Source organism: Seriola aureovittata, chromosome 14 (genome assembly GCF_021018895.1).
Source record: "Seriola aureovittata isolate HTS-2021-v1 ecotype China chromosome 14, ASM2101889v1, whole genome shotgun sequence".
Taxonomy (NCBI): domain Eukaryota; kingdom Metazoa; phylum Chordata; class Actinopteri; order Carangiformes; family Carangidae; genus Seriola; species Seriola aureovittata.
The window spans coordinates 7,857,323-7,876,681 of record NC_079377.1 but is presented as its reverse complement, the minus strand read 5'-3'; the positions used below and the strand labels follow the sequence as shown (position 1 = coordinate 7,876,681).

General features: G+C 42.6%; 1 protein-coding gene across 3 annotated transcripts; it reads left to right on the top strand.

Annotated features, from left to right (window-relative positions):
* Positions 1 to 194: 194 nt before the first annotated feature.
* On the top strand, positions 195 to 19,173 carry heatr5b (HEAT repeat containing 5B). 3 transcript variants are annotated; one of them, XM_056395610.1, is made up of 36 exons: positions 195 to 232; positions 751 to 915; positions 1,003 to 1,214; positions 1,771 to 1,879; positions 2,012 to 2,161; positions 2,867 to 3,038; positions 3,128 to 3,285; positions 3,376 to 3,670; positions 5,945 to 6,100; positions 6,381 to 6,631; positions 6,757 to 6,868; positions 6,969 to 7,121; positions 7,210 to 7,309; positions 7,502 to 7,611; positions 7,699 to 7,862; positions 8,055 to 8,230; positions 8,425 to 8,530; positions 8,640 to 8,830; positions 9,118 to 9,277; positions 9,540 to 9,729; positions 9,945 to 10,114; positions 10,206 to 10,353; positions 10,454 to 10,633; positions 10,778 to 11,032; positions 11,824 to 12,005; positions 12,114 to 12,182; positions 13,219 to 13,398; positions 13,492 to 13,732; positions 14,084 to 14,320; positions 14,505 to 14,632; positions 15,321 to 15,465; positions 15,690 to 15,962; positions 16,327 to 16,551; positions 16,679 to 16,830; positions 16,967 to 17,180; positions 17,893 to 19,173. In XM_056395610.1, the coding sequence occupies exons 2-36, from the start codon at positions 790 to 792 to the stop codon at positions 18,198 to 18,200; spliced, it is 6,198 nt and encodes a 2,065-aa protein (XP_056251585.1). In that variant the 5' UTR covers positions 195 to 232; positions 751 to 789; the 3' UTR covers positions 18,201 to 19,173. The 3 variants fall into 3 exon arrangements, with proteins under 3 accessions (XP_056251585.1, XP_056251587.1, XP_056251584.1); XM_056395612.1 differs by lacking the exon at positions 195 to 232 and adding an exon at positions 291 to 467 and having other exon boundaries at positions 3,376 to 3,625; XM_056395609.1 differs by lacking the exon at positions 195 to 232 and adding an exon at positions 291 to 467.
* The last annotated feature ends 186 nt before the right edge of the window (positions 19,174 to 19,359 follow it).

Here is a 19,359-nt window from a genome sequence, read left to right as displayed (position 1 = left end):
CTACAAGGTACACATAAAGTCTGAAGTTCCGGAAAATAATTCAGAAGAAAGTATGTAATTTGAGTGCACATAGACAAGTAGAAAAAAATGTTACCCATAATGTGTCACAATTTTTGTTTGTTATATTAAAGCTGCATTTTTTGCGTATTATTTCATTGGTTTCACATCGGAATGACTTTAATGCGACACCGCCGATACTCGTCGTCATTCATCCTGGGTTATCGAGACACAGGTAGGATGAACAGTTTGGCTACGTATATCCCGTAGTTCAGGAAGGTGTTGTTGTGGAGGTGGTTTTGAACATTTGAATGTTTTAAAATATGACGATAGATGGCTGACGTTCAGTCTGGATGAGAGTGTGTAGTCGGAGTTCAGCTTGTTCCTCGTAGGAACTAGCTAGCTTAGTTTGCTAACTCGCTCGCCTATCAACAGCTGGAAGGAGGCAGCTGTCAACACAGAACAGCAAGGTGTTAACGCTATCCAGCTTTAACGTTTCAGTTTGTGACATTTTAAAAGATAAATTAGTCTGGGGTTAATAACGTTTAAACCACTGACAGCTGCTGTAACTTTGTAACTATTTGTGTCTTTGCACAAACCTTATAAAGTCATTGTAAGGACGGCAAATGTCCACAGAGCTTTAGTAACTCAAATATTGTTACAATTCTTTCTAGGTGATAGCTAATCTCATAGGAAGGGGCGAATATTAGAGACATGTACTGACAAGGCACATCCCCTAATGTAACATTACAGAGGCGAGGTTGTACAGCACTGTGTCAAAAGGTCTTCGCCATGGAGCTGGCTCACAGTCTGCTGCTCAATGAAGATGCCTTGGCCCAGATCACTGAAGCAAAGAGGCCTGTCTTCATCTTTGAGTGGCTCCGCTTCTTGGATAAAGTGCTTGTTGCTGCAAATAAGGTGACTGTTCGGATTTTTAGCTTAGTTTTTCTGAGTGAGTTTCATGGGAAGTAGTTTGTAACTTTATTTTGTGTGTGTGGCTGGCAGGTGGATGTGAAAGAGAAGCAGAAGAAGCTGGTTGAGCAGCTGACAGGACTTATCAGCAGTGCCCCTGGACCACCAACAAGAAAACTGTTGGCCAAAAATCTTGCCACCCTTTACAGCATCGGCGATACCTTCACAGTTTTCCAGACTCTGGACAAATGCAATGACATCATCAAAAGCAAAGATGACACACCTGCATACTTGCCAACAAAACTGTAAGATCCCATAATCACAGCTGTATGTTTTTACATAGGCTTTTTGAAAAATTGAGTATATATAAGATTATACACATTTGCGTATATATAAGCTGATCACCACTGCTTTCAGAGTTGCAGGCATACACTGTAGGCCCACCTTCAAGGTTATCAGGGTTAAACCAAAGGTTAATCTGCAGAATGACATTTCATATTTAAAGGGGGGGATTAAGGATACATGAGCAGATATTATGCTGTTTTTCAGTGGCTGAAGCAGCATAAGTGTTGTCCTGCAGGGTTTTATCCATCATTCATTTATACCTGCTTGTTTCTACACAGACAGAGGTAGACTGTGAGGCAATATGGGGCACATACAGGTGTCAGTACCTCCTTGCTAAACCCTAAGACACAGTGTTTTAGTATAGATGATAATGTGTTTGAAGCTTTGAGGTTAAATCTAACTCATGATGCAGATGGTTGATTTTGAGTTCTCATTTGGTTATTTCATTGCATTTTTTATCAAATAATTTGAAGTGATCTGTAATTGTTTTAAAGCATACAGTAACTTTTCTTACAGTGCTGCAGTGGCATGTGTTGGAGCTTTTTATGAGAAGATGGGCAGGATGCTGGGAAGCTCCTTTCCGGACACAATTAATAATCTTTTGAAGGCATTAAAGAGTGCAGAGGTAAGACTTGTGCAAAATTAGGAAATGGAACTGATGTAGGAAGAATAAAGGATAACAAGAGATTTCCTATTCAGAAACTGGTGTGACATCTATTTTAATACTCTTATTTTCATCTTTACTTTGTTGATCTAGTCTCAAGGCAGAGGAGAGATCCTCCTCAGCCTGCAGAAGGTGCTCAGTGGTCTGGGCGGGGCTGCAGCTTCATGTCACAGAGATATCTACAAGAATGCCCGCTCTCTACTCACAGACAGGTCCATGGCTGTACGCTGTATGGTAGCAAAGGTTGGTCTCAGAAAAATGTCTAAATTGAGATTTAAAGGATTTAACAACAAGTACAGTAGAATTAGTAGGTGTGGTCATTATTATGCTCCATACTGTGAAGGTTCCTTGCACTGGTGGAGGATTCTTACAAAGCCTAGAAGCAAGCTCAGACCTTTTCTCTCAAAAACAAACGTTACTCCAAAAATGAGGATCTTTTATGTTCCTAATGTGTTGAGACCCTTTTAGGGGATTGTACTGCAATATCCAAGACTCCACTTCATGCTCCTCTCATAAAGATGAAGGGACCAGGTGATATCTTGAGCTCATTGTTTTGGCAACCTTTAGGTTAATTCCTGTAGGAAATAAGTAAAGCCATGTCATTCTGAGCACAAAAATACCTTTGACTTGAACTGTAGGTTTGTGCTGTGTCATTCGTGTTGACCAAACTCAGATGTGTTGCACAAAGACAATTTCCTGTTTAGAAAACATGACACCAATTGTACCGTATAAATGTGACTGCGCCCTGTATATGTAATGATATGTAGAGTGTGAACTGAGCATCTACATTGTTTGTATGCATCATTGGTATATGTATATTATGTAAAATCAGTCAATCATTTTATTTGCTCTTAAAGGACAGTTGGTTGTGCAGCAGTGAAACAAAAAAGATGTTTCCTGTACACACGCAATGTAAATGTTAATGAACTTTATTCTCCTCTTGGTTAGTGCCTGTTGGAGCTGCAGAATGAGGCAGTATTCATGTGGACCACAGAACTGGAGAACATGGCCACGTTGTGTTTTAAGGCCTTGGAAGGATCCAACTATGGCGTTCGGGTAGCAGTGGCCAAACTGCTGGGGACAGTCATGGCTACTGCTTTGATGCCCAAACAAGCAGCTGGTAGGTTAAACAGTTGATTTGTGTCTTTCATGTCAGGTAGATTAGCTCACCACTTTTGTTCTTCACTATCTCAAATCTGTTTTCCTCAGTGATGCGTCAGAATGTGAAGCGGGCCACTCTGGAGGAGGTGCTGGAGCTAATGGCCACTGGATTTCTGCGTGGTGGATCTGGCTTCCTCAAGAGTGGAGGGGAGATGTTGAAGGGGGGAGGCTCCGTCAGCAGGGAGGTGCGGGTGGGCGTCACACAGGTGAGCGGATTTCTCAAAAATAAATGAAAACCTGATCCCGCATTGTCTGACTCAACCACTTCACACAAAATCTTTCTTCATCCTCCTCAGGCCTACGTTGTGTTTGTGACCACACTTGGTGGTCAGTGGCTGGAGCGCAACTTTGCCACATTCCTGTCCCACGTTTTGGACCTGGTCTCTCACCCGCGGGCCACGCAGACACACGTTGAGGCTGTGTACTCACGCCGCTGTGTCTCCTTCATGCTTCGTGCCACCCTGGGGGGCTTACTTGGAGAGAAAGCACAAATTGCAGCCGGCAAAGAAATCTGCCAAGCAATCAGCAAGCAAATGAGGGCTGTGGGTAAGGAGGATGGGGGGGAAATATCACGGTTCAGAGCATTGCAGAGTAAGTACTCATCCATTATTATCACTTTTAATTCACCCTTCATTCAGTTTCTAAAATTCTTGCATGGTTTTACGCTTGTGCTGTATATGGAGATGGGTTTTATTTCCTGTCTTGTGTTGTGTGAGGAGATGGCTTCTCCTTTTTCTGCTTTCTTTCTTTCTTTCTTTCTTTCTGCTCTTGCTTCTTTCTTCATATCTCTTTTTAACCACAGGCAGCATCATAATGTCAGTAACATTTCCATCGCCAGCTCAGCATTTGAGTTACCCATGCTTGCATTATTGCATACCCTTCATAGCTGTTTGCCTGTGAATTTATTTTTTGTTATTGCATTACAATCCCTGAGGAGCAGAAAACATAACTCTTTCTGACTGTTGACATGTGGCTGACACCAGCAGAAAAACTGCATGTGCCACTATACTCACAGACACATAGTAGGAAGAAGCCATTTCCCCCTTACAGCATTAACAAATAATATTTACTCCTTATGTTTGTCTATCATTTATTTTAGTTCCACTTTTTCTGCTCCACAACAACGCATCAATCATTTTACAATCACCTTTATCTCATTCATAAGGGATGATTCTTACTCTGATTTGCTTTGCAACCTTTAAACTATCGTACATTTTGTTAAAACTACATTCTTTTGTTCTCATTGATGTTAACACTGAATTTGAAATAGATGTTGAATGTTGGTGTCTCTCAAGACATGGTCCTGGGCACTTCATCGTTCACTCTGTACTTACTGCACTTCGTAGCTTTTCCAACCAGCTGGATCTATGAGACTTCTTGAAATGAGAAATGTCAGATTTCCAAGTCACTAAAAGTGACTTGGTCACTTGGTAAAAGTGTCAATAAAAGTGACTTGGAAAATGTTTTCCTGGTGCCACAATGGAAGTGGGACGTCCTAGTGTATGTTCCCCTCTGTATTCTACAGTCAGATCCCTGTATGCAAAGTTGTGTGGGAAAAAAAACATGACTGCCACAGTTCAAGAAGCAGCTTTAAATCTCTTCCTAAAGTCATTTAATCCACGTTTTCCTTATGTGTGATCTCTCTTGACTGTTTAGAGCTCTGAGGATTTCAGTTCTTCAAAAACAGTCTCATCAGCAATTTTATTAACTTTCGTACATTTTTTCTATAAAAAGAATCCTCAGAGCTCTGAGTTTTTGGTGCATACACTACCAGGCGAAAGTTTAAGAACACCCCCATTTTTCAAGTCCAGTGAATGTAAACTTCATAGAAAAGAGGCCTTTTCAGGGATTAACAAATTGGTTAACATACAGCAAACAAATCCTACAGGTGCCCAAACTTTTGCCTTACAAACCCTCTGTCTGGAACAAACTGTGTTACTACATCCTCAGGACAATACACTACTGCTTGAAGTAGTTTCTATAACTTTGTATTAGTGATGAGAAAAAGACGAGTAACAAAGGAAGACAGACTGGTTGGTCAGGGGTCGATCCTACAGCAAGATAATGACCCCAGACAATAGAATAAAAGAACCAGATTGTGGCTTCAAATGATGGAAGACCAGCAAAGTGTCCAGACTTAAAAACCCCATGGAGATGGTTTGGGATGAACTGGACAGAAGTCGAAAATTAAGCAACCTACAAGTGCAAGACATTTGTGGGAACTATTGCGACTTCTAGGATGAACTTCCTGAACAATGTTTGAACGCCACAAATGTGTTCGGCTGCTAGGTGTGTCAAAAAAATCAGATTAAATTTAGAAGATTCTATGATTTTTTGCTTTTAAAATCTTCAATTATTTATTTGTTCTACGCTTTAATTTCAGGAACACTGAGACATTGAATTATGTAAATTCAAGGAACAGCTGGGAGAATGAAGGTGTTCTGAAACCTTTCACTGGCAGTGTAAAGCAGCTTCTGTATTGTGACGTAGTTCTGTAGTTGATGATGATGTGTGACAGCAATGCATGGCCTAGTGTGGTCAGTCAGTTATGCAATTACAAGCCACAGTTTATTATTAAACTAATAGATCCTGAAGATAATAGTTGTTACCTTTCTATGTTTTTGAGAAAATATCAATCTGAGTTACTATTGACTGCTGCCTACCTTATCCATCAATGCTGCACACATTCTGAATCATGAGTTAAGTAACAAATGATTATACTTCAAAAGTGTGAAACTTAGTAATGACTTGGAAAACATTTGAAGCTTATTAATAACTTATCAATAAATTGTTGCCAGGATTTTTGATGTTGTTCAACTGCATTTTATTCTTGCATGTTTCTCTCTTTGTGCTTCGTTCTTCCAGAGGCAGTTGTGAATGACATCAGTGGAGAGAACAAGGCAGGGGCAGCTGACGTCTCTGCCAGTCAGCATGTTATGGTGTGCGCATTGAAAGAACTGGGCAGTCTAGTTCAGAGTTTGAGTGCCACAGCTTCACCGCTCATCCAGGAGCCTTCTATAGGTGAGACACATAAGATATGAAATAGGTAAAAATAGGACATGCTTTTCATTGCTCTTAAGTTTCTATACACACAAGCTGGGTTTACACAGATGACAATACTTCTAATTTGCTCACTTAATCAACATAATTGACATCCGAACATCTTTTGTAACTTCGGTAATGTGTAAATCTAACATCCACCTCTTTTACCAACTGAAAGGATAAAGTACTCACTACAGTTGGAAGCTGGAAGACTGAATTCATTCATAACTTAAAACGTATTTCATATTCTTTCCCCCAGGACTTCTTGAGACTGTGACTTCAGTGCTGCTGCACCCAAGCATGGCAGCTCGTTTGGCGGCTGCATGGTGCCTGCGCTGCGTTGCCGTGGCCCTGCCCTATCAGTTGACCCCACTGCTGGACCGCTGCGCAGAGAGAATTAACAACCTGAAGAGTTCACCTGAAGCTGTGAGCGGCTACAGCTTTGCGATGGCCGCTCTGCTGGGAGGCGTACACCAGTGCCCGCTCGGTATCCCCCACTCCAAGGGCAAGGTGTGTAGCCTCTAATGAGACTCTGATCAATAACTGAATCACTTCTCTGTTTAGTTTCTGTTTATCACCCTTTGACTGACTTCTTGTACCAGCCTCACTGATTTCCCTGTGTTGTTTTCTTGTAGTTGGTGGTGAGTATAGCTGAAGACCTCCTGCGGACAGCAGCTCAGAACAGTCGACTATCCCTGCAGCGCACTCAGGCTGGATGGCTTCTGTTAGGGGCCCTCATGACTCTGGGTGAGCCTCCCAGACATTGCTTATCTCTTGGCTTTGATTTGTCAGCATTTCTGTCTCCCTCTCGCCACCAACATGGTCGCTACATTGTGTTTGTGCCTAGGTCCCGCCCTCGTTCGCTATCACCTCCCGAAGATGCTGCTGCTGTGGAGGAATGTGTTTCCTCGCTCCCAGAAGGAGCTGGAGGCAGAAAAGGCCAGAGGAGACTCCTTCACCTGGCAGGTCACCCTGGAGGGCCGAGCTGGAGCGCTGTGCGGTACGTAAACACCTTCCTGTTTACCTTCACGCTCTGTAATGTCAGCAGACACAGTTTTGACCAACTCTCCTGTTCCTTTGGTCTGTAGCCATGCGCAGCTTTGTGGCCCACTGTCCTGAGCTTCTCACAGAAGATGTGATCCGTAGACTGATGACTCCCATTGAATGTGCCATGACCATGATGTCTCAGTGAGTGTGATGCTTTTAATCATGACGGTCTGTTACAGATATAAAAACAGAGGTATTTCGTGTTTGTTTGCAGGATTTCACAATTTTCGTAGACAGTTCATCAATCCTGTCATGCGATAAGTATTTTCTGCTTTTCTTTCATTGTTGTGTGATTATACATCTAATGATTGTTATTATTTAATCCTCTGTCAGTGTCCCTGCCATCATTAAGGTCCATGGTGCTCATCTGAAAGCAAGTGCGGCGATGGTGAGGCTCAGGTTGTACGACATTTTGGCTCTACTGCCTCCCAAGACCTACGAAGGTAACAGAGTAACTTCAGCATTTTTTTCCCACAGATGTTCAGAACATTTATAAAAGGTTTTTGAAACCCTGTAATTTTCTTGTGTAGGCAGTTTCAATGCCCTCCTGAGGGAGCTGGTGGCTGAGTTCACGTTGACTGACAACTCAGCAAACACCACCACCTCTTTGCTGCGCTCTCTCTGTCACTATGACGACAGTGTGCTCATGGGCTCCTGGCTACAGGAGACTGACCACAAGTCCATAGAGGATCAAGTAAGTAAAAACCTCTAAATAAATGTAGATTATTTTTGTGTGTGGTTGTGTTTGTACAAAGGATATTTGGACAGAAATCCTGATTATCTTGTGTTAATTGGTTAACAACAACGATCTCCACTATTATTATCTAATTTTCTGTTTGGTCTGTGCTATTGTTGTTAATATTACTACATTACTGTTCCCAAACAGCTGCAGCCCAACAGTGCGTCTGGCAGCGGAGCTCTGGAACATGATCCCTCCTCCATCTACCTGCGTGTCCCCGTAGGCGAGGCCATCCCAGGGCCTCTCCCTTTGGGTGTGTCTGTCATCGACGCCTCTGTGGCTCTGTTCGGTGTGGTTTTCCCCCATGTCTCCTTCAAACACAGGTGAGAAGTTTAGTTGAAATTTTAAAAAGTAGTTTATCTTTATATTTGCAACATGGCAAACATTTCGCAGTATTTCATCGTGATTTCTTTGTTCTCATGTTGGTTTATTGTTTATTTATAGTCCCTGCTGCACTATGAATCTTTGTGCCATGCTTGTTTGTAATAAATTCTTCCTGACTTTGTGTGTGATTCAGGCTGCAGATGCTCGACCACTTTGCAGAGTGTATAAAGCAGGCTAAAGGTGTTCGACAGCAGGCGGTCCAACTGAACATCTTTACTGCAGTGCTTAGTGCCCTCAAGGTGAGAAAAGTTACTTTACACCCTCTTAGGACAGGAATTTCACATTTTATGGTTCAGTTAATATATACAATGAGAAATAATTTATCTCTTTCGTTCTTCCTGACTGAAGGGTTTGGCCGAGAACAAGAGTACTCTGGGGCCAGAGGAGGTGCGTAAGTCGGCCCTAGCCCTGGTGATGGGAGCTTTGGACAATCCTAATCCCATCCTGCGCTGTGCTGCTGGGGAGGCCCTGGGTAGGATGGCTCAGGTGGTGGGAGAGGCTACCTTCATCGCCAGAATGGCACAGACCAGCTTTGACAAGTAGGCATTTCATATTTGCATTACGTGTTTGTTTTTGTTGTTGTTTTTTTATCTCTGTTTTTTCTGTTACTTCTTCTGTTAAGATCAAGGAAGACTTGGTCAACTCACCCTCATTTTAATCAGTAAAACAGTAAAAAACTGTTTTTTAAATGTTTTATTGGAGGTCAAATATGTTTTCAGGAAGATAATAGTTTCAGTCGTTGATTGTTATTACTCTATATTGAACTACCTCTCTGTCCTTGACTTTAACCATATGATCCATATCTCTCCTCCTCCTCTATTTCCAGACTGAAGTCGGCCCGTGATGTAGTTTCAAGGACAGGCCATTCATTGGCTCTCGGCTGCCTGCATCGATATGTTGGAGGAATTGGCTCAGGCCAGCACTTAAAGACCAGTGTCAGCATCCTATTGGCTCTGGCTCAGGATGGGTCCTCTCATGAAGTGCAGGTACAGTGAATTACTCGGGAGAAATGTTAGAATCCACTCACAGTTATAAAAATAGAGTTGAGTTGTAGCGGTTTGAATTATCTTTTTGTCCCTTAGCTTCCTCTGTCGAAACTGGATTATAATTTGGTTAACTTGGATGTTGTTTTTTTGTATTGTATTTAATTTCTAAGCATCATTACATAAAAAAACCATCAGGCTTTGTTTCATCATTCATACTTTAAATGTTACTAATTCAGATATTGTCTACACTTTGTTTTGTCAGACATGGGCTTTGCACTCTCTGGCTCTGATCGTGGACTCCAGTGGTCCCATGTACAGAGGCTACGTGGAGCCCACACTGTCCCTGGTGCTCACTCTCCTCCTCACTGTGCCCCCATCTCACACAGAGGTGCACCAGTGTTTGGGCCGCTGCCTGGGAGCTCTCATCACCACTGTGGGACCAGAATTACAGGGTAACTGTGGCAGAAACAACATCACTGTATCACTGACTCTCTCATTTGACTCCTATGTGCCATGTAAATGTACCCTTTCCTGGCCAGCAGATGGCAATGTAACACACTACAGGCAACTGAAGCAGAATTAGAAACATACTGTGTATCCCCTAACTGCTAAAAAATGCTGTTTCATTTTTGTCTCTCCTGCTAATCTGTGTTCCTGGCATTGCTAGGAAATGGAGCCACTATCTCCACCATCCGCTCGTCCTGCCTGGTTGGTTGTGCCATAATGCAGGACCACTCTGACTCCCTTGTGCAGGCAGCTGCCATATCATGTCTGCAACAGCTGCACATGTTTGCTCCACGCCATGTCAACCTGTCCAGCCTGGTGCCCTGTCTCTGTGTAAGAGATGAGTTTCAAACTACAAGCATGGTACTTATAGTTTGTCTTAATCTTTATCATAATTTCCTACTGTGCTATGGGATCCCTGCAGGTGCACCTGTGCAGCTCTCACCTGTTGCTGCGTCGTGCTGCTGTGGCCTGCCTGAGACAGCTCGCCCAGAGAGAGGCTGCGGAGGTCTGTGAGTACGCCATGAGCCTGGCGAAGAGAGCAGGAGACAGCAAAGACAACACTGCAATCAGTGAGTACAAATTGTGAACCAGACAAGAGCATTGTGTTTAGTTCTTATACCTCAATGAGACACGGTCACTCTTCCGTTGTTGTCTTTGTCCCTGGTTCAGATCTGAACATCACAGAGACCGGGCTGGAGGGTGTTCTGTTTGGCATGCTGGATCGGGAGACCGACAGGAAGCTGTGTTCTGATATCCATGACACACTGGGCCACATGCTGTCATCTCTTGCTGTGGAAAAGCTTTCTCATTGGCTGAAACTCTGCAAGGATGTGCTGGCAGCAACTACAGGTAAATCTACAAAGCAACAAAATATGATGCATTACCATTTTCTATCTCTGAGGAAATTAAGACTGGAACAGAAAAGAAAGTTAAGTAGAAGATGAGTCAAGTCGGTGACAGCCCATCCAAACAACAGTCCATCTTCTCATTCAGATGTAGGCGGAGCTGTTGCATTTGAGGTGGAAAAGGATGAGGAAGACTCCGAGAAGAAAGACGAGATGGACGATGACACCATGTTCACAGGCCTGGGTGAAGACGACAAGTCCAAGCCTTCGGTGGCTCCACGCTGGGTGACACGGGTGTTTGCCGCCGACTGCTTGTGCCGCATCATCCTGCTGTGTGAGAATGCAGACAAAACCCACTTCGACCTGGCAGCTGCCCGCTCTGCACAAGCCAAGAACCCCAAAGGTACCACTCACCGTGCTGCCAGAACAGAGTAGCTCGGAGTTCACTTAAGGATTTGTGATTGATTTATGCCACCTGTGATCTTTTGTTGGTCCAACAAAATGAGGTTTATTTTTTGGGTTGAGTTTATACAGTCTATCTTTTTGCAATCCCCAGGCAGTTCTAGTGTCAGCTCCTGAAGAAGCTCATTCATGTGCTTTTATGTAAAGATAGAACCAAGCTAGAGATGAATCAGCAATAGAGGGAGGGATTTTTTTCACAGTGACAGATAAAGGAGCCAGTATTTATATAAGCTCCTTGGAAATAAGGAAGCATTTTACAGGCTAGACAGTAAGAGCACAGTCTAGTGATTTTGCAGCTCTGAAAGGAGCTAAGCCAAATTTAGTGACTGGGATTGAGTGGATGGTTGGTCTGCAGGTTGGTGTGTCCAACTAATCCCCTGAAAGGTGCACTTCAGCTAAAACTCAATTAAAACTCAGCCTCAAGGTCGATATCCGGTTTCTTTTGAATCACTGCAAGCACACTCTGGAAACTGAGTTGGCGTGTCCATCTGTATTTAATCTTCAATTCATCATTCTCACTAAGAGGAAGCAAACACAAAGACCTTGGAGGCAATAATTGTACCTTCTTGTAAGGATTACTAAAGCAAATATTAAACAATGAATGTCAAATGTTGAACACAATTTTTACTTTCTGATTGTGTAATGTGGCTGCTCACCCAGGTCACAATCTTTATAATGATTAGATATGTTTTTCTATTTCTCACACAATGTGTTTTTTTCCCGCCCATCCAGGAGATCTGTTGGTGATCCATTTGTCTGACCTCATCCGCATGGCCTTCATGGCGGCGACAGACCACAGTAACCAGCTGAGGATGGCTGGCCTGCAGGCCCTGGAGGACATAATTAAAAAGTTTGCATCCGTACCAGAGCCTGAGTTCCCGGGGCACGTTATCCTGGAACAATACCAGGCCAATGTGAGTCAAGAACACATCAAATTGCATTATGGTGCAAAACTGATAGTGACAGAGCAAGTGTGAAACAAACTGAAAAAGTGAACTTTTGCCAATCATGTATGCATTTAGGTCGGAGCTGCCCTCAGACCTGCATTTTCACCTGATACACCGTCTGACATAACAGCTAAGGCGTGCCAGGTAAGACAAAAATATTAAGAGGAGAATTTTACAACTAAATTTGTTCACACTTCTCCTTTGATGTTCATTGAAAAAACTCTGTCTGAAGTGTGCACTACAGAAATGCAAAGACGCCATTAGCACCCAGCAACTAGATGTTTGGGCAGTAACATTCATGCATTAGAACAGCTGCCTTTGCATATTATCCATATATTCTGATGATGTTGGAGGCCTTTTGTAGCAGCAAGACTACAATAGCAGTTAATTACCACTGTACAGTGAGTCATCGCCCCCTTAGAACCCAGCAGTGTCAAATGTTCTGCCTTAACACTCTTTGACTTATCTGACTGATATGAAGAATGAGTGACAGGGGGAAATAACAAACATGCCTGTCAGCAGTATTATTAAAAACCGTTCTCTCTTTGACATTCCCCTTCGTGTCTCTGGCTGGGAGTTTGTGCCCCTTGAAACTATTTCTGGTCTTTCTGAAGGCCAAAAGCGTGATCTCAGAGTTAGAATGATTAACTCAAGAGAAAAACAAAATAAATATCCATAACACCGTGTATCCTCAAGGTGTGTGTTAAAAGCAGATATACACAACTAAAACACTATTTTACATGTACCGATGGAACTGTAGAGTTATATGACATTAGGTACTGAGAGATGTGAATATAATTTGAATGAGCAAATAGGTAGTAAGGTGTCTTAAGTATATTTCCATCATCACACATTTGTAATTCTCCTGAAAGACTCAGACTCCTGCCCTTGGCCATCTGTCACTCTAGTAGCAGTTCTTCTCAAATGCATGTAATCTTATAAATGTGTGCTCCATTTGTGCAGCCCTGACATGTCAATCCTCTTTATTAATATCTGTTCCTTGACACCGCCACCTCTTTTAATGGCATGTGTGATGGCTAATCAACCTTGAGTGCTCTGTTATATAATTTAGATTTTTTAATGTTTCTCAAGAGCTGGAAGAGAGGTAATCACTAAAAGGTCTGAAAGGCAATTAGTTACATAATTATGTATTACCTTGACCCTTTTTTTGTGACTACAGGTGTGTAGTACGTGGATTGGTAGTGGCGTAGTCAGTGACCTCAATGACCTGCGGCGGGTCCACAACCTGCTTGTGTCATCGCTGGACAAGGTGCAGGCTGGGAAAGGTTCATCCAGTCAGCTGTACAGTGAGAGTGCCACCACGATGGAGAAACTGGCTGTGCTGAAAGCGTGGGCTGAGGTGAGACTGAGGACCCTGATCAGAGCACTGTCCCACATTTGTTACACTGCATATGATGTACACTATTTTACACACACTGGCTTCCTTTCTCAGGTGTACGTGGTGGCGATGAAGATCAAGAAAGAGGCCGAGTCTAAGCCTGCCAAGCCACTCCGAAGCGGGGACGACGATGAGGATGAGGAGGATCTGGGCGCTGGCGTGCTTCCACCCGACAGTCTCATTACATTGGTGCAGCCAGAGCTGCCCTCACTGAGCCGCCTGTGGCTGGCCATGCTGCGAGACTACGCTCTGCTCACTCTGCCTGCTGAGTTCTCCAGTCAGCTGCCTGCCGACGGTACAAGACAGATTTTCGCCTACCAAATACTGAATATAACTTAGAAATGTTTAATTTTAAACTAGACATTTTCCAATTTTCTATGTTTTATTTGATATCTGAATCAAATCTTTTTATATGTTTGGACATGTGTAGATCACATGATGTACGCTTGCAGTATTTCTAATAGAACATGGCTCACACAAGCAGAGTTCTTTGCTCTACTTTTGGTCCTATAAAATTGGAGATTATATTCTCCAGAAAACTACTACTACTCCTGGAGTATTGTCAAGTAGACATTTGGATTACATGTAGATTATATATTTGTACAAATGTAAAAGTATTTTCCTGCTATTGTGTGTCTGTGTTCAGGTGGAGCTTTTTATACTCCTGAGACTATAGACACAGCAAGGCTCCACTACCGCAGCTCTTGGGCCCCTGTCCTGCATGCCGTGGCCCTTTGGCTGAGCAGCACCGGGTTTGGAGTTGGTGAAGAGAAGGAACAGGTCCCATCAGCTCTCTCCAAGGCTCCTGCCCTCGCTCAAGGAGCCCCCTCCACCACAAAGAACTTTGAGGAGTCGGTCAAAGACAGGATGCATCTAATGTTGGGTAAAGAGACACATAGCCGTCATTTGTGGTGTAGAGCAGTAACAGTATTTTGCTGTGCTCAGGAGGAGCACCTAATATACACAGACTTAAAACAAGCAAAGAGGAGCTGAGGGTGTAAGCAGATGAGAGCAATAAAGAAAATAGCATGAACACACCCAAAGTGTTTTTGTGTTCTGTCTCTCAGGTGTCAGTATAGAGTTTCTTTGCTTCCCCCGACCCGAGGAGCCCATGGAACACGTGATGTCCTGCCTGCAGGCGCTGTACACTTTGCTAGAATCTCCTTGTGCTAAGACCCATATCGCAGAGGACCAGGTAAAGACAAGTCAGAGTGCAGAAATTACAGATGTAAAGAAGAGAGATTTGAATTTTGTTTTAAAATGTATACAACATTACACATTTAATATTCAATAGTCAATTTGTGTCTGTATTTTAGGAAATACAATTTGTATTTGCTTATTTCGATTTTGGAATCTGTTTTTTCAAACCTGTTAGTTTAGTTTAGTTTACTATTAAGAACAGTATTACTGTCATATGTTGACCAAAGTTCAAACACTGCATGAACCAAAATCACAAATTCAGCTGGCAGAGCACACATTTCAAGCATTGTTGATTGCAGATTTGCTTTTACAAAATATCAAATAAGACACAGCAGATTTTATGTATGTCCTCGGTTATTTACACCGTGCAGTAATTATTTCATCTAGTCTAGTTCAAGTGAATGGGAAAGTGGTCTCTGACTTTTGGACACTGTATTTACCAGCAACTGATCACCATCCCAATGCATTATCTGGTGAATATGACAAACACATTTACTTTGTTTGATTAAATTATTGACGGCCGCATAAGGGATAATGGGATACTGAAGGCTTCAAAAGACACGTGTGGTTGCGCTCTACAAATTTGTAAAAAAAAAAAAGAAGGTTGTATTTCTCAGCTGCATTTGAATATCAGTGTTCACATTCTCACAGTGACATTGCTGTAATTATTATTTCTGTTGTAGCTGTTGGCAGTGGAGCTCCTGAACGTACTCCACAGGCTGCTGTTGACCCGGGACCCTCCTGCTGTCCAGCTCCAGGTCACTGCTGTTGTACAGGAGACCATCAGGGCTGCACAGGACCATCTGCAGCAACAGAGGACCAGCAAGGGTCAGCAACTTACACATCCTACATGATACTGCATTACATTACAATTAAATACTGTTATATTCTGAAAACACAAACTCACCATGGTGTTTTGCGTCATCTAAAAGATGACCTAATAAAAGAGTGTCAATATAAATATAAAGTGATTTAAATATTTTATTCATAGTACAGTTGTTTCAGATATTTGGCTGTTTGAGTGAACTGGGTCACTGTGATATTTCGCCCAGGCAAAGAGGAAGAAGGCGAGAAAGACTCAAAGTCCAGTCTAGGGGAAGGAGGAGACACAGGGGAGCTCGTCCCTGGCAAGTCTCTAGTGTTTGCAGCAATGGAGCTGCTCGTGTTCATCCTGGTCCGGCACTTACCACAGCTTAATACACGTGTGAAGGAGTCACCCAGCCATGTGCCGCTAAGGCCTCAGCGACTACCCGACGAAAGCGCACGCCTGGTGGCAAACACAGTTTCCATCTTGGCAGAACTGCCCTCGCTCTGCTCTCCTGCTGGTGAGGCCCGAGGCAAACTGCAGCCACACACTCACACCATGCAAAATATGCAACAAAAGACAAATAGAAGAGATTATCCTCTTTTCATCTTTTCTGTACAATCACAGTACATAATAATACCAAGTCTGCCCCAGCTTTGATAAATTTTTAGAGCAATTTGACTTCCTGTTCTGCACTGAGTGTCACTAAAAAACCTTGTTCTACTGTGGTTTCTTTGTGCCTTTCAATTCTCAGATGGTATTATAAACTGCTATATGCATTTGTATGAGATTAAGAGTAAGTATGAATATTATTAGCATAGCAATGTGGTGTTCACTGAAATGATAGCCCAATTCTCACTGTTTTTTTTTCTCCATCTTTACAGGAAGCATGACTATCTTACCTACGGTGCTCTTCCTAATCACCGGGGTGCTGAGGGAAACTGCAGTTAAGACTTCTGACAACTCGGTGCCTTTGCCTGTGTCAGCTGCCCTGCAGGGCATCAAGACCATCATCACCTCCCCACTGGCGCGGGTTGAGAGCATGCAGACACAGTGGACTGGCCTTGTGAGGAGCAGCCTGGCATCTGTGCTGGAGTACTCGCAGCCAGGTAAGCAAAAAACAAGCAGATATTTGACCGTGACCTCTGGCCTTTCTGTGGAGGAGACGAGAAACAGAAAAAAGTATTGTTTCATTACTCACTCATAGTACGCTTGCGTGTTTGTGTATTTCTGCAGATGAGTCCAGGCCTGACATGGATGAGGTCAGTATGTTGACAGCGATTACACTCTTCCTGCTGTCTGCTGGCAGTGAACTTGTAGGAGTGACGGTCCTGCAGAAGGGCTGCATGGACCGCTTCCGAAACGGCCTGAACTCTAGTGATCCAGGGGTAAGCACCTATGTGTACAAATGACAGTGAGAGAGACTGAGAATCTCAACCTGGGCAAATTTTAATTGCCTAAAAAAGGTGTACTAAGATGTGTGTTGCCAATGTAAATGAGTGATTTCATTTTTTTTTGCCACAGGTTCAGGCCCGGTGTTACCAGCTGCTGTTGTCAGTATTTCAGCACTCCAGCCGTGCCCTGTCGACCCCGTACATCCACGCTCTGGCTCCACTCATGGTGGAGAAGCTCAAGGCAGTGGAGCGCAGTCGGCCAGGGACTGCTGCCGAGCTGCAGGCTGTGCAGGAGGGCATCAGGGTCCTGGAGAATCTGGTGGGCATGGGTGAAGAGCAGAACCGTAAGTATGCCTCTGCCTAATGGACCACTAAAGCACCGTATGTGTTCCATCAAAGTGTTTTGCTCCATTAAAGTAGGTCTCTTAAAGTATATAGCTCAGTGCCTTTGATTGTGTGCTGTCAAAGATCAGAACAATTGTGCATTAAATGCTAAATTTAGAATCCCTGTACTGGTTTACTGTTAATATTGATCACATTATGCTATCTTATATATGCAATATTATGTACTGACATTTAAAAAAAATATTTTTTGTTTCCCCAGTTACCTTGTTGTTGCTTTTTCATGTTTTCTTGTTTTTATAATAAAGCAAGTAGCACTGCATACTTACACAAACTGTAGTTAATATTTGTGTTTCATTAAGTGGAGGTGGACTGTAGTTCATTCTAGGTTTGTTATTCAAACAATTTTGTGGTTATTTGAGGTGCAGCTGGTGGTTAGGTATGATTAAGCTCTGATGAGTTTCGGAGAAGTACTCTCACATATTGTAGCTGTGTTGCTTTGTTGTTACCTTGACTTATTCAGAGAAATGACATGACATTGAGATGAAATTTGAAAATGTGTTGAATTGATCTGCCAGAGCCTTTTGCTGACCACTGTCTCATTTAGAGTGGTGCCTCATGCATCTGGTGTAGGAGTATTGGGTTAGATATGAGGCCCCAGTTCAGTTCAGCTCAGTCTTTTCTAACGTCTCATTGTCTTTATGTGTTTAATAGGGGTGCAGTTGCTGGCTCTTCTTGTACCAACTCTCGTCTCCTACCTTTTGGATGAAAACGCCATCTCCTCTGCGCCCCAAGTCTCCAAAGGTCTGCATGATTTTGCCCTTCAAAATTTAATGCGGATTGGCCCCCTCTATCCAGCTGCCTTCAAGATAGTAATTGGTGCAGCACCTGAGCTTAAAACCCGTCTGGAATCTGCTATACGGGCCAACCAGGCCAGCAGCAAAGCCAAAGCTGCAGCCAGGCAAGCTCAGCCAACTGTGCAAGCCGCACCAACCATCAAACTCAAGACGAGTTTCTTCTGAACACTCCAAAAATGCACTGTACACTCTCACAGCCTAATTTAAAGTTGTCTTTTATTGGTTTATTGTACTTTCTGTCAACAGAATTCCACATGCCACATCTGTAACAACTGCATTTTCATAAATGTATTTATTTATTCTACATCTCATCTTTGTGTTTGATGAATGGGAACTCTTTCTGAAGTCAAGGAGGCAATTATGTAAATATCATTGAAAAGCCTTTGAATGTTCACTATAAAAAACCTCACTTTAAAATCCGTAGGAATTATTGATTGTGTGAATGTATCATTTAAAGACTTGATGCACATTTATAAAGGGACACAATTTACATTTTTGTTTTTCCCGTAGGCTCTTTTCTTTTTCCTGATCTTGTTTTTTTTTTGTCTGGTCATCATCCCTCACTATCCAAAAGTTGATGTTTATTGTGCCATTTTCCTCTTTGTATCACCATGAGCATAACAGTTATTTTATTCCAATCATGGTGTTTGTGTAATGGAGCTGGTTTAGTATATGGCCTTAGGGTCTGCTAATTGTTACTTATGGGTGTTTCTTTCTTTCTTTTTGTTTGTTTTGAAAAGGTGTTTTGCTCTTAAATTATGTTGTAAACATTCCCACCACGTTATCTAAAACAAAACTGGAAATTAGTTTTGATCATTATTTTTGAGCCCAAAATGAGATTTTATTAAAACCAATTAAATATTAAAATCATCAGGCTTTTCAAATTGCTTTTAAGCAGAAATCTTCTCCCAGAGACAGTTAATTTGTCTACTGATAAATGGAGGAATACTACATCACTTAGTGTATGAGCTGCATATCATACTGTTAGTTGTTTTGCTTTTAAGTGATTATGATCCATAGATATGTGTAATAGCTTGAGCATCAGCCGCCACCACAAATTGGAAGATTTGTTGAAATGGCCCTATGTCATATTCCACTCTCATTTCTTTGACATGTGAATAAAGTTACTTTGAACTCACTCTGCTGTTGCTTGTAATTGGTTGCACATTTTTAGCCGATGGTTGAACCCATTTTCTGGAATAAATACCGATGCAGCATCTGCAACAGAATGCTCAGCTGATGTTTCCTGTCCGGGTAAAATAAACAAGGAGAGTGTTCCTCCGGCGAGTCTGGGTGCCTGAATCGAGCGCCCCCAGCAAACATG